This window comes from Trypanosoma grayi, assembly GCF_000691245.1.
Source record: "Trypanosoma grayi strain ANR4 Tgr_438_V1, whole genome shotgun sequence".
Lineage (NCBI taxonomy): Eukaryota > Euglenozoa > Kinetoplastea > Trypanosomatida > Trypanosomatidae > Trypanosoma > Trypanosoma grayi.
In genome coordinates, this window is record NW_008826057.1 from 1 (window position 1) to 14,166 (window position 14,166).

General features: G+C 55.2%; 6 protein-coding genes across 6 annotated transcripts; 5 read left to right on the forward strand and 1 right to left on the reverse strand.

Moving 5' to 3' along the window:
- Positions 1–4,812: 4,812 nt before the first annotated feature.
- Positions 4,813–7,365, forward strand: DQ04_04381000 (hypothetical protein; the record flags this gene model as incomplete). Its single annotated transcript, XM_009313531.1, has 1 exon — positions 4,813–7,365. The coding sequence occupies one exon, from the start codon at positions 4,813–4,815 to the stop codon at positions 7,363–7,365; it is 2,553 nt and encodes an 850-aa protein (XP_009311806.1).
- Positions 7,366–8,209: 844 nt separating this feature from the next.
- Positions 8,210–8,584, forward strand: DQ04_04381010 (hypothetical protein; the record flags this gene model as incomplete). Its single annotated transcript, XM_009313532.1, has 1 exon — positions 8,210–8,584. One exon carries the CDS (start codon positions 8,210–8,212, stop codon positions 8,582–8,584), a length of 375 nt encoding a protein of 124 aa, XP_009311807.1.
- A 427-nt stretch (positions 8,585–9,011) lies between these two features.
- On the forward strand, positions 9,012–9,365 carry DQ04_04381020 (hypothetical protein; the record flags this gene model as incomplete). Its single annotated transcript, XM_009313533.1, has 1 exon — positions 9,012–9,365. The coding sequence occupies one exon, from the start codon at positions 9,012–9,014 to the stop codon at positions 9,363–9,365; it is 354 nt and encodes a 117-aa protein (XP_009311808.1).
- Positions 9,366–9,975: 610 nt separating this feature from the next.
- DQ04_04381030 (hypothetical protein) lies at positions 9,976–11,853 on the forward strand (the record flags this gene model as incomplete). Its single annotated transcript, XM_009313534.1, has 1 exon — positions 9,976–11,853. One exon carries the CDS (start codon positions 9,976–9,978, stop codon positions 11,851–11,853), a length of 1,878 nt encoding a protein of 625 aa, XP_009311809.1.
- Positions 11,854–12,115: 262 nt separating this feature from the next.
- DQ04_04381040 (hypothetical protein) lies at positions 12,116–13,825 on the forward strand (the record flags this gene model as incomplete). The annotated part of the gene is made up of 1 exon (XM_009313535.1): positions 12,116–13,825. One exon carries the CDS (start codon positions 12,116–12,118, stop codon positions 13,823–13,825), a length of 1,710 nt encoding a protein of 569 aa, XP_009311810.1.
- A 40-nt stretch (positions 13,826–13,865) lies between these two features.
- On the reverse strand, positions 13,866–14,166 carry DQ04_04381050 (hypothetical protein; the record flags this gene model as incomplete). The annotated part of the gene is made up of 1 exon (XM_009313536.1): positions 13,866–14,166. A coding segment is annotated over one exon (301 nt), but the record flags the coding sequence as incomplete, so codon positions are not given.

Genomic DNA, 14,166 nt, shown 5'->3' on the forward strand with positions numbered 1-14,166 from the left:
GTGCTGTGTTATGTGTATGTGTTCGTGGAATATGACTTTCTGAAATGTCTTCTCTTCTCCCTTGTTGTTCTTTTTGGTTTCTTTTGATCCGGGGCTTGTGTCGTCACCTCTCTGCGTGTGCAGGGAATACATAGAAGCCCCCATTTCTTTGTTGGGACTGCTGTCTGTGCCTCGCTCTGGCCGGGAATAACAGACGCCAATAATAACAGACGCCGCGCGTGTACACAGACACACACGCACGCGCGCACAACAAGCGAAGGGGAAACCAACAAGAAAAGGGTGTGGAAGTGTGTCGGTGCTCTCATCTGTTACGGCGTTTTGCATTCGTCCGCGCAGTCGGATAGCAAGGCAGGTGGAAACGAAAAGAGAGGAAAGAAGGCAAAGACTCCAGTGGAGTGACCGAATATATTAAACAAACAAACAAAAAGGGAAATAAAAGTAAGAAATACAGCACAGGAGCGCCATTTAGCAAGGGGATAATAGCAGCAACAGTGAAAGTGGTCTTTTTCTGAAGACGCCTGTATACAGCAGCGATTATGACCTCTTATAGCGCTGAGGTGGTGACAGTAAGCGTCCCGACGACGGAGTTTTCCAGCGAGCATGGCAGTCATCGTCGCAAGCAGCAGCTGCAGCAACAACAACAGCGAGGCCAGTTCCCCGTCGCGCAATCTGTCCTGACAGTCCATATGCTGTACGACCTCCCGCGTGAGATGCAGCAGCTGGACCCCCGACGGGAGCAGCTCGAGATTGTCATCAAGCCTCTTGTAAGGTACGAGCACCGCGAGCGCCGCATCACGCACATCTCGCTCGGTGAACGCGTGATGCCGTTCTCCTCCTCCTCGATTCTCTTCAAGGGTGGCCGCTTCGTACTCGATCTCGACAACGTCACGACTCCCAACGCGACCACGACGGGTGGTGCGGGGGCTCCCGGATCCCCGGCGGGGTCAACGTGCGGGCGCTGGCATCCCGCGGACGACGACGACGACGACAACGAGGACAAAGACAACGACAAAGGGCAGCGCAGCGTGGTGCGGGGCAACCACATTTTGCTTCAGTACCCTTGTCCACGCGGCCTCACCACACTCGTCGACGTGCTGGTCGGCATACGGCAGCGGCGCGTAGGCTCCTCCGTCGTGCGCTGGATCACCAAGAGCCTGAACACCAACACCGTCGACGGAGCAGTGTACTTCTCAGTGGCCACAGAGGAGGTCAACAGAAAGAAGTGTGTCACGCGCGTGGTGGGCCTTCCAGTTGGTGGCGCGGTGTGCTCAGTTGCTGTGAACCAAGGCGACGACAGAGAATGCGTCGTACGGCGTCTCATGCAGGACATGAATCGCTACGCCGCAAAGTACGGCGCCAATGTACTCAAAAATTTTGACATATCAAAAATGCTGCGCGAGGGGCGCACAGAGCAGGAGATACATCGCGAGATGCTGCTGCTCGTTGACCCGGGCCATTATGTCCGGCGCCTGGAGGCCCTTCTCGCGTTGTATACATCAAATAATGCGGAGTGGCGGCAGACAGATCTGCTACTACGCGAATATGCGGGACGTGAGGAGGAACTTATGCGTCGTGCGGCAATAGAAATCGGGCCGGAGTGCTGTACTGTCTCTTCACGGCACCGTCTAATGGCGTTTCGTAAGAAGTACTCCAACGACGAACAGGATTTATTGGTGGACATGCAGTCTCTCGTGGACGGCAACTTCAATGAAATGCTGGATGTCGAGCCGGAGATTGTATTTGCAGCTCTGACGATGCGCGATAGGCGTGAGCCACGTCCTGCGTTATATTTGTTCCCTGCCCGAACATATACACCGGATAGACGTACCTTCTTCTTCGAGACACTTCACTTCCCCCTCAATCGGTCGGGTGAAAATTACCGCGATATGGCGCTGGCCTCACGCAGCAAACGTGCGCCGTTTACAATGTCACCATGCGAGCGGCCGTTGCATATAAAGAGCTCGAAAACGCGGCCCGGGAAGCCGTCGGGGGAAATTGAAATTCTTCGTGAGAAGTATGCACCAGAGTTTACGCAAATCGTCCCATCCATCGCGGATGCCCTGCAGGCGGTGGTGGAGCAGAACCGGCAGCTTGTTCACCCCTCCTTGGTAGATAATGGGTTCTTAATATTCCAGCAGCTGGGACTGCAGCCACAACTCAGATATCAAGACTTTGTCCACCGCACCGCGGAGTATACCTTCATATCTCCATCATCTTTGCTGGGGGCCCTCATATATCTCGACCGTCTATGCCTTCGGCACCCGAGCCTCATTATTACAGAGCGTAATGTATTGCGACTCTTCCTTACCTCGGTGCGTGTGGCTTCTAAAACTGTCGAGTTGCGCAGCATCAACAATCGCCACTTTGGCAATGTGTATGGGTTGGACGCAAAAACTATGAACCTCCTGGAGGAGGTGTTCGTCAAGCAACTGCAGTTTGATCTCTTTCTCTCTCCAGAAGAATTCGGGGAGTACTCGCGACTGCTGCAGCCGGCAAGCGCCTATCAGTTTCGCGCCTTTTCGAGCCAGCGTGGGTACTTGGACGCGCGGACGCTGGCGGACGAGGAATTACCACAGCTGCTTCTTGGTATTGATGGCTCGGAGAAGAAGTTAGCCGGTGGTGGTGGTGGTGGCAACGTAGGATATAACCGGTACCCGTGCTCATCAGATGCTCCTATAAATGAGGGAGAGCCTGTGGGTAACAATGGGACCATTAAAGGCCTGCAACTTGCATGCGATGTGGAGGCTGCAAAACCAGGAGAGCGCTGCACGAAGGATGCGGCACCAAAACGAATCACTAATACAATTATCAGCAATAACGGCAGTACCATCAACTATGTCTGTGTCAGCAATGGAGTGACCACTATGGGAATGGACGCTGGTGAGGATGTGGATGAGGCTTGTAGAGTCATCGTGGGAAGTCGCAATCAGACGGACCGCGAACAAAGATTGGCAGTGTAGCAACTATATTTTGGATTGAAGGCGAAGGCGAGAGGCGGAGAGAGTTAAAGGTCCAGGAAGGCGCTCAAGCAAAATATGCGCGCGAATATTTCAGCCCTGTCAAGATGCTAAGACAAAAAGAAAATGGATGGAATACTTCTAGGGCTATATATATATATATATGTGTTGATGGCGGGTGAAGTAAAGGGGAACAAAAATCAGAGAATATACGTTTTTTTTTTTAATTGTCGTTCCCAACACACCTTTAAAAGCGGCAAGAAGTACACATGTGTGCCTGTGCAGGGGTGTAGTTCATCGCAGCAATGCATATGCGCATGTATACACTTTCGACCACACACACACACACACAATATTTTAGTAACCCTTTACCCCGCTCACGGGCGCACACAAATCCACTTACACAAACACTCCATGTCCTCCTGTAGATCATCGCCAATAATATTGTTGAAACACCTTTATTCAGTGTGATAGTAGCTTCTATCCTGTAAAGGGGCATGGGACGGTAGCGGAAATAGCTGTTGAGTGTCACGAGGGACGACTCGGATGGGTTCATTTCTGCTTTGTGTGGATGGGTTGTTGTTTCCCATTTCCTTCTACGTTTAGGTTATGTGTGTGTGTGCGTGTGTGTGTGATTCTCCTCTTGTGTGTGGCGATGTTTCTTGTCATAGTGGTGTGCCTTGGGGGGCTCTCACTATCGGAGGGGATTATCATGGGGGGCTCCATTTGTGTTGTTGTTTTTTTATTATAATTATTATTACCCACGGCCACTTTGGTGGAGTGCAGCGTGGTAGAACCGGTAAGGTGGTGTGATCCGTTGTCTTTGAGATTGATGATGATGATGATGATGATAGTGTTTTCCTAGCTTACCTTTGGTCCCTCCCTCCCTCTCTCTCTCTCTCTCTCTCTCNGGGGGGGGGGTCGGTTGCATTTGGGGCCCTTCTTGTTGTGTAAATCCAGATATGGTCCCTCCGTTTTATTTTTATCTGTATTTTTGGTGCAGCGGGCACATGATGGCGCGGCAGTTGTGGGAACGAAAGAGCAAATCCACAACCTCGGGGCAAGAGTGTGCTTCCGTTTCTTTTGTGCCTGAACCTGTTAATTGTGCTCAGACTTAACCTTTCGCGTCTGGTTCGTGCTTCAGATCATTGTTGGGTCAAGCCGCATCGCTGAGCACCCAGGGAGGCATCTTCCTTCTTTGTTCTTGTGACGTGTGTGTGTGTTTTACTTTCTGCTTTTCACTCTTATTTTCTCTTTAGTTGTTGGTGGTGTTGATGTCCCTCTTTGTTTACTCGCGTATTTGGTGTGGTGGTTCTCCCTCTCCCTTTCTCTCTCTCTCTCTCTCTCTCTCGCACACACACTCTCTCTTTCCCTGTGTGTTTGTTTGTTTGTTTGTTTCCTTCAGTTTTCATCGACGCAATCAGCCCACTCCCGCGCCTCGCCTCGCCTCTGCACGTGGTTTTCAGAGTCGAATAAAAGGGCCGTGGACCACAAATGACGGGGAGAGATGAAGAAGAAGCACATTTACTTTCATTGTTTTGTTTTGGCTCCTGATGATGTGATTTGTTTCTTGTACTGTGTTGCCTGCTTATGACACCGCCACCCAGTGGGCGGGTGTACTGTCTCCTCCCTGAGTGGGTCTCCACATCGCGCCCCCGCTCCGCTGCCGTCGGCACTCGCGTCTCAAGCACGCACTCGTCGTTCTGCTGATTTCTCTCTCTCTCTCTTTCTTTCTTTCTTACTCTCCCTCCCTCACTCCCCGCTCCCAACTACACACTCACGCATATCAAAGCGCAAAGAGGAAGGATAAGAACTCTTCTCCTGTTCTTTGCCTTGAACCCCTTCGCACATCTGTATGTTTTACTCGGGCTGGAAGTTTCCCACACCGCAGCGTCTGGCTGCCAGCGGGTGTCAGCAAGACGCCAACTACTTTGTCCAGGAGACCTGCAGCCCCGGCATCTGCCTGCTTCACTCTATCGCTACGAGTCGGTCGCCGGGTGGGTCGAGCGCCAACGCGGCGTCGCGACGGGACTCCAATGGGCGCATTCATCTCAAGAGCGACGTGCCTATTCACCCGAACAGCGGCGTGTTTTACTTCGAGGTTGAGGTGCGCTCCACCGCAGCGGGGGCTGGGGACGCCAGCAGCAGCGGTGGCGGCGGACTGGCCGAGCCGGAGCTGGTCATTGGGGTCTGCCGCGAGTCTCTTCCACCGCATTCGCTTCCCGGTGAGGAGGCGTGCAGCATTGGCCTCTTCACCGCACAACGCATGGTGTATATGAATGGTAGGAGCGAGGGAGAAGCGGTACGCTTCCCCGTCGGGTCACGTCCACGCAACAGCAGTTGCAGCAGCAACGCATCCGGGCCGCAGGAAGAGCGTCGGACGAAGGGAGTCAGGGTGGGTGATACTGTTGGCTGCATCGTCAACCTCCTCGATGGCACAGTGCAATTTACCTTCAATGGTGAGCTCCTTGACGTTGGGGCCACACTAAGCCGTAGCATGCCGAGCAAAGGGTACTATCCAGCCGTGGGTATGTTTCGCTTTGTGCCTGCAGTATCACTGCGGGTCGTATTTCAGCCGTCCGGAAGGTCCGCGTCTATCCCGCGACCCGTCACCGCAGTAACAGGAACGGAAGAAGAAGAAGAACTAGGAGTCAGGAGTCCACTGCCACCCCAGCAAGAAACAATGACGGCAGCAGCGGGTTATTTCGTGTTTAATTTGGACAAGTACTGCGAAGGTATCGCAGAGGAGTTGCTGCGCATGTACCGGCAGAAGGCGGCGGAAAGCGAAGAAGGTGGCAGCTGCACGTGTCGTGATGCAAAAATAATTGCAGCAATTCGCAAACACTTAGCAGCGAGGGGTATGACTAAGGCGCTCTCCGCCTTTGAAAAGGAGCAGGAAGAGCTGCACTGCTCTAGCACCCCTCTTGACGGTGGTGCAGCGGCACATAGCAATGAGGATTCGGGTGCAAAGAAACCCAATGACCGCGGCAACAAGGCGTCAGGTTCTGGAAGTCTCGAGGATCTCACGGCAAAGGAGACGCACACTGCCTATAGTCTTCACATAAAGCAACTGCTCGAGGACATTGGACGTGGCGACATGCTCTCCGCCACACACCGTATTATTGACTCCGGTGTCATCTCCCCACAAACGCTTGAAAGGCTCGTCTCCGCCGTGGAGGACGTGACGGAGTTGAGTGGCGACTTCTGGGGTGTCATATTCTTCGCCCAGCGGCGCGACATATTGTTTTTGCTGCGCGCCGCCTACTTGGTGGAAGTTGCCCTCAACGCGATGGAAAAGGGGCTCTCGGGGCTACTGGCACATGTAACGCAGACGGAGGAGCAGCGGACCCCTGAATCGCTCAACACCGCGGAGTTCATGCAGATCGCGTTCCGCGTCCTCCTCGAGCCCTTCGGCGAAGCGTCGGCACTTGTGAAGCGCCAGCAGCGCGCCTCGATGAACAGTGACGGCTACAATGGCGGTGTGCGGACCATCGACGAGGCGGCCTTCGGGATGCTAGACGGGACCCTTGCCGCGAGCGAGGCTAGGTGGCCAGGTGAAGACCTCGCCGCACACCTCTTCTTCACAGGGATGAAGACGCTCTGGTCGGGGCCGGAGGGCCCGGTCACAATGTTGGTGCGCCGGAGCGTGCCGAGCGTGCCGCCGCCCAACTCAAAGCAGCAGCAGCGCCTCGTCCAGACACTTTCCATGCTGGTGTCGCACCAGCATGCGGTGTGTGCGCGAGTGATGCAGCAGCAGCAGCAGCAGCGGAATATTTCACACGAGTGGATACAAGATTGGGTGGCACTTGTTGAAGAAGCCAGGGCTATGTACCGCGCCCGCTGCTGGTGCCTGCTGCTGCACGCCATTGAGGACTTCAACGGCGCCCTCGAATACCGCCTGCTTGTGTGGCTGCGCAAGCGTGAGTGGGAGTTGCACGAGGCTGAGAAGGGTGGTGGTGTGGGGAGTGCTCAAACGCCCGGGAAGGCACAGAGCAGTGGTGGCCGGCGCCTGTTCCCATCCTTGCGGGCCGTCTGGCGCCACGTCCACGCCGCAGCCGCAATGGAGCCGCTACTCCACGTCGTGACCAATGTCTTCAGTGACAAGCTTCATCGCGCTACGGCGGCTGCGCAGTTCGCCGTAGCGGCGGCCGAGTCGAAAAATACGCCATCGACACCGTTTGGTAGGGGGCCAAAGCGGGGGCTGTCCTTTGCGTCTGTCTTCGCCGCTGACGGCGAGGGGGAGGGCAGCGACGAGGAGGCGGAGGCGGTGGCGGCAGGGTCACATGCCGCTACGCCCAGCAGCAACAACGGCGGCGCCGAGCCGCCGAGGCGGCTGTCATGCTACAACGACGATGTTCGCTTGAGTTTCCTGTATATGAAAAGTATATACAGAGCAGTTTTTGCGTAGACGCAGGAAAAGGAAGAAGCTAGTCGTGTCAACTTCCAAATACCTCTGCGTTTGCGTGTTTGTTGCCTTCAGAATTATTATTACTATTGTTGTCGTTGATTTTTTCTTTTTGCTCGATGTTTAGTGTCTGTTCTCAACGAGGCACGCATGCGCGGTGCCCCCTCCCCCGTTTCTCTCACTCCGCACGTACCCCTTTCGCCTCCGACCCGGCGGGCTGCGGGCGCGTGGACGCCGCCAGCACGCAGCAGGAGGAGTGGGACGTGTGCCGTTGCGGCACGAGCAACAGCAAAAGGGAGCTGAGCACAGGAAAACAAGAAACAAACCAAAAAAAAAAAAAGGAAGAGGAAAAAAAAAAGCAACCGTGATCTCGCCTTACCAGTTGTGCCCAGTTGCGCGCTGCTGCGGGTGGATGCGCGGTGTCGCTGTCTGCCTCACCAACGCCCCGCGCACACATACACACATGCATCTATTTCCCTTCCTGCTGTTTCTTGGGTGCCTACGGTTGTTATTGGCCGCACACGAACACACACACATAGAGAAGAGAGAGACAGAGAGAAAAGAAGATGTGCGGTGGCGGGACGGCGAGCGCAGGTGACGCCTCCCCGCCGTGGAGCCTGACGGTGTGACGCGTGGCAAGGAGGAGTGCAGGACGAAGAAGAAGAAGAAGAAAGAAAAGCCGGGAGGGGACGCTCACGACGACAGCGGCAGCGATGCAGTGGGGGAGAAGGCGGCGAAGAAAAGGGACGAATCGGTGGGCCGTGTGAGAGGCGGCGGCCCCTTCGTCGCCATTGCGACGGACGACAACAACAACAACGCGGAAAGACAGAGCAGCAGAGAAGGTGCCATGACTGCACGTTGTGGCGATGAGTTAGCGGCTCCTCAAGCGTTTCACGTTGAGGCAACCGTGACGTTGCCGCTAGAGCCCCTGCTTCGCCAAGTCGCGGATGCCGCATGGAGCCGCAATGAAGAAGTTAAAGACAACAGATCCGCCGATGTGGATGCAATTCACTGCGAGGACAATACACATGTCCCACCCACTGTGTTGAATGGGCTGTCGGACGCGCATGCTGCACCGAGGGCTAAGGTCGGGGGTAAAGAAGAAANCACTGATTGCGCTGAGCGGTTCAGCGGAGACGGAGCAATGTCAGTTCCACCAGATGCGGAAGAACATGAGGACACCGTGGCCACGGCAATGGTTGCCGCCGAGCTTGTCGGATAGCGGCATCACTTCACTTGGCACTCACGCGCCAGACGCATCACTGTCAACAATAGCAACAGCCGCAGCAAAGTACGCGGTGAGGAGAAGCAGCAGCAGAAGCAGGGAGGTGGACATGTTGGTGGAAGTGTCACGCCAGCACCTGGGTGGTGGTCGGATAATCCTGTTTACGACATTGTCGAACTCGCACCGTCCACGCATGCCTCCACAAGGGTGCCGAGTGTAACGGGTGTGCATCAGCCGCTGCCACTTACCTCGCCTGTGTCAGTGGGGAATGACCCTTCCCAGTCGCTCTCATTGTCGAACAGGGCGAAGCAGGGAGGCGCCGCTAGGAAGGGCACAAGGTCCGCGGCGGTGCTAGTAGCGGCGCCAAGAGGGGGCATTGTGAAAGCCTCGCCACAAAAAAAAATGCGTGAATCTTTTTTTTTGGATGTGTCATCAACTGCCCCCGCATTCTTTAGCGCTGGATGCGGAGTTTGAGGCCGCAGCAAGGCGATTTCATGGTAGTGTGAGGGAGAGTGATTTGGCCACCCCGCAACAAGAGCAGCGGCAGCAAGAACAAGAAGAACAATTGCATGATCGAGGCAGCACAACAGGCCTGTTGTGGAGAAATGGGGCTCGGGTAGAAGCTGTGGGAAATCTGGTACGTCTCTCCCGTAAAACACAAACACAGTGCGAGGCGGACATAACACAGTACCTGTGGCCTGAAGAAAGGCTCTTGTGGTATTCCCTCAAGGAGAAAATGGCGCTCTTGCAGGAGCGTACCGCAGAGTTGGCAAGCTGAATCAATCAATAGGACGCTCAGTGCTCGGACTTGACAAGCGGCACGCAGAAGAGCCTGGAACTCATTCAAGGCAAGAAGCATCTCGCTATGAAGGAGTGGGAAATAGCAGCAGGGGTCTGCTGGGAATACTTCAGAGTACAACTATTGAGAAGAGCACATGATCCTCTGGGATATTCTGTGCTACCGTCGCTGTGGTGCTAAACCGGATGTGAGTGCAAGGATGCTGTTTTGTTTTATTATCGTTTCACAGTGGAGAGGGGAGTTTGTATAGTGCTGTACATTTGTGTGGTCATGGATGCGCAGGGAGTGCGGCGTTAAGTGTTCTTTGTATTGCTTCGCTTCCCATATGGGTCGTGTGGAGAGGACTCACGGATATGTCTTCTTCCTCATCTGTTGTTTATTTTTATTTTATTTTTTCTTACCCCACTCTTGACAACTTCAAGTGTCGTTGGGTGATACAACAGAGGGACGACGCTGAGGCAGGCCGGGTGGGTCTTTACTATCGATTAGTTGGTTCTTAATACTCCACAGGGCTCTAGAAGAAAGGGAGAAGGGCCAGGCCATATTTTTTAAAAACAAGTGCGATTAGTTTTCGGTAGGAATCCACAGGATGGGTGATGCTAGCACTACTTCCAGTGGCGGCCAGGCGTTGCTGCCTGTTATTAGCCTAACTGAGGGCTTCGTGAAGTGTCTCCACATGCCGCACAAGCACGTTCATCACCTGCGACCGGTGTTTGCCTGCCATGTGGCGCGCCACTCATCGGGCGTGTTCCACGATACCTGGCTGCCGCGCGCTCTCATCGTTACACAAACCGGTCATTTGGTACTCTGCGACACCAGCGACGGGCGTGTCACTCACGAAGCCTCACTACGCTTCCGTAAGGCCCCTGTTGATACGACGGCGGAGGACGAAGTGGGCCAGCCCCTTGTGCACGTGGTGCTGGAGCAGCGGACCGAGAAATCACTGAACTCAACGCTGTGGATGCGTATCAGCGTAGACAACTCGATCTTCGCCGCCATTCTCCGCTTCCATGGGCCGTTTCAAAATCTGCCGTTGGCACTGATTCGGGTTATTCTGCATTTCGTACCCAAGCAGCACGTGTCGCTTCAGAAGTACGCACAGCAGCGACCGCTTGTCAAATTCATCCCGAAGGAGTTGTGCAGTCTCTCGAGCGCGAAGTACGATGATGGCAACAGCAGTCCTCGCGGCGCCCCGTCGACGCCGCGGTCGTCCAGAAAACGCTACATGGCACAGGTCGCCGTTGAGGAGCGGCTGCGGCTGCGGGCGCACCGTGCAGAAATGGCGGAGCAGCAGGTTGCGCCGGAGGAGGGGCCTGCCGCCGCACGGGTCACCGCAGAGGAGGTAGTGGAGGTGCCACCGCACGAAACCCCCTCGCCTGCGCCGACCACCCCGCGGCAGGAGGAGCACGATAAAATGGAGAAGTCGCACCACGCCGACGCGGACGAGGAAGCGCTGCTGCCCCTCCTTGCGGAGGAGGAGGAGAAGCCACCTGCCCCTCTCAAAGCGTCCCTACTGGAAGCAGTGGTATTCTCGGAATGCGAATCCCCATCATCGCCTTTTGACGAGGAGCGGAGACGAAAGGAAAGGGTTGAGGTGGGGTTTCCCGCTGCCCCCTTCAGGGAAGGTGTGGACGAGCATGGCGCCAGGAAAGAAGACATGCCCTCTGAGGAGGAGACGATAAACAAGACAGAAGAAAAGGTATGTGATTCAAAGTCACACAAGCACAACGATACGTGTGCAACGTCAGAGGTCGAGTATACAAGAAAAGACGGCAATGGAAACAATGAGTCTGAGCGCCCCCAGTCGAACGATATCACGGCTTCTCTACAGTTGACAGCGCCTATTGTGGTGTCACCACAAGCACGAAAGCAACGTGCAGTAGAGCAAGTGGTCTACAAAGAGACCTCATCACGGAGGTCTCCATCGACGGATAATGTGGGACATGCCTCCACGGACACGATGGACAGCCCCGTTGACGTGCTCAACAACGTGGAGCTTCCGCCCTCGCCCTCGCCCCCACCCTTGGTGTTGGGCAGCACGGCGGGACAAGTGACGAATGCCAGCGCCCTGTTAACACCAACAGAGGGCCGACGCGACGCGACGGGGTCCCCTCCACAACAGGTCACTCCCGCTCTTGAGCCGGCGTCAGTGCATGAAGATCCCGTTCTGCGGGCTCTGTCAGCAAATGGGGCTCACATCCTGTCCACACACACCCTGCAGCGCCCACTTGCGGACTACCGCAACAACGCCGCAGAGTTTGGTGACGAAGAACACCGGTGGCGTCTTTTCTACCAGAAAAACCTTGGCAAGAAGTGCGAACCACGCCCGTACAGGAACTCACCGACGGAGATCTACGCCCGTGGTTCAACATCTCCTTCCCGCTATAGGATAACCGGCAGCACACTCACAACTATGATGGGAACTTCCATAGTTCCCCTAGCGATGTCGTCTCCCTGTTCCCCATAATGCGGGGTAAACAGCTGACTAGTTATAAAGTTCACATACGAATGCATCTACAAGAAACACCTCACCTCATTCTTAACTTCTGTCTGACGTTATTTTCTTTTTTACCGCTTACACCGTAAGAACTGCACAGACAAGATAACATACGCCCAAGAAAGAACCCGCCGCTCCTCCACTCCACTGTCTTTATCTGTTCTGTCCTCGCATTTTTTTAATAGTTTCTTCCTCTCCTCCTTCTTCGGACAATAGTGCCAGTGTAGACCCCATGGAAGTCTTAAGTATTGCAGGCCGAAAGGGCCGGCGGCCTGTTCGCAAGGCGTTTCGCTCCCGAAGCCACAAGTGTATTTGCGGGGCTTTGTTTTTACTGGTGGTGGTTGTGCTTATGCTTAGCACCTTCCAGTTTAATGGGTGGTCTTTTCAAGACCTTGGCGATGATCATGAGACACGTTTCCCCGCGGGCCTGTTGAAGCGGGGCCCTGGGGGAGGGACCCTCCTGGAGGTGCGCCCGCGGAACGGTGATCAACCATTGCGGCTCTCCCGGCTCCGTGAATTCTGCTCCCAGTACGCGCCGGGACTGCAGATGGCCGAGTGGTCTGGCTGGAACCTCACTCGGTTCCCTGCAACACTGAACAAAAGCGATTTCCAGATACCACCATGCCCTCTCCTCCCGAAGCCAGTGTGCTTTCGCCATGATGTGGTGTACTATGATGGTGCGGACGTCGACTCACGCCGAGACCTTAATAGAACGGGTGTTCGCGTTGGGTTTGTATGGAAGGACCTGACTAGTGCGTCGCTTAGACAGCTGCAGGATGGCACATCCATTGAGAAATTGACCGTTGTGCCCGCGATGGGACTTATTCCATTGGGGCGCTCTGTGTTGGGTCAGCTGTACCACATCATGAACGATTTAGTGAAACCGGTGATGACTCTCATGGCAGACGAGGAAAGCGAAACATCTGGGAGAGTGTACACCGAGCTGGGGAGGTCGCCCACACAGTTCTTCACGTTCCCACATAGGCGTCTGATGTGGCCAAGGGCAAAACTCAGGCAAGCGGTGCCACAAACGGCGCACTTCATGGGCGCATTTTCCCATCCCACAGCACCCCTGCATTACTTCTTCGAGGAAGCCCCTGTGTTGAACAACAACACTGTGTACTGCACCTGTCAGGCAATCATTGCCGGACGTATTCGGCATGATGATTCACCTGGGCGGAAGCAGACAGCATTTCGTCTTGCCTCTGAACTGGTGCTGCGGTACATGAACGAAACGCCCTACGAGTCTGTTTCCGGGACAGCCGGTGGTGGTTCACGGCGAGTGGAGAGAGTGCCGCTGCCCATCCTGCGCCGTTTCAGCCACGTGCCGCACATCGCGCAACGCTTCTGGACGACGGAGGCGGAGGCGATGAACGGCACGACGGTGGTGGTGCCATCCTACCGACCCAGGCTGCTGCTCATCGACCGCCGGAGGCGCAAGGTGCATAACACGAGCGGCTTAGTGGCTCTGGCGGAGCGCGTTGGTTTTAACGTCCAGGTGGTGCGGTTGGAGAGCATGTCGCTGGAGGAGCAGTACCACGTTGGTCGTCACGCTGACGTCATGATGGGCATGCATGGTATGGGGCTGACGCACGTCCTGTGGATGGATGGGCGCCGGCGAAGTGGCTGCCGGGCGTTGATTGAACTGATGCCCTTTGGCTGTCCCCAGAAGCTTGTGCATTTTTACAGTGCCTTTTCCGCGAGTGTGGGGGTTCATTATGAGCACATGGAGGCCGCCGACATGTACTTCGAGGACGGTCCAAAGGCCGCCAATATTACGAGGGAGCAGGAGACTCAAGAAATAAAAAGTCGCATGCTGACATGCAACTTTAAGTGGAGTTATCGTGGCTTTGCCGACCAGACTGCCGTCTACAATATGTCAGCAGTGGAGGACCGTCTGATGGCGGTGTACACGCGACTGACGGAGTGTGGTATAGTGTAAATGATCGTTACCAGTGGTTCCGGTCTTGAGTGACATGACTCTATGGCTTGAGTCTCGCCTTGGAGTGGGGAGTGTGCAAACGTGATGCTTTGCACACACCGGAGCAGCGCCCGCGGCGCGCATATTCAGTGGATTTCTCGTCGGTGAGGTCATGTCGTGTCCTGCGACTGCCCGCCCTCGCATTTTTTAATAGTTTCTTCCTCTCCTCCTTCTTCGGACAATAGTGCCAGTGTAGACCCCATGGGAGTCTTGAGTATTGCAGGCCGAAAGGGCCGGCGGCCTGTTCGCAAGGCGTTTCGCTCCCGAAGCCACAAGTGTATTTGCGGGGCTTTGTTTTTACT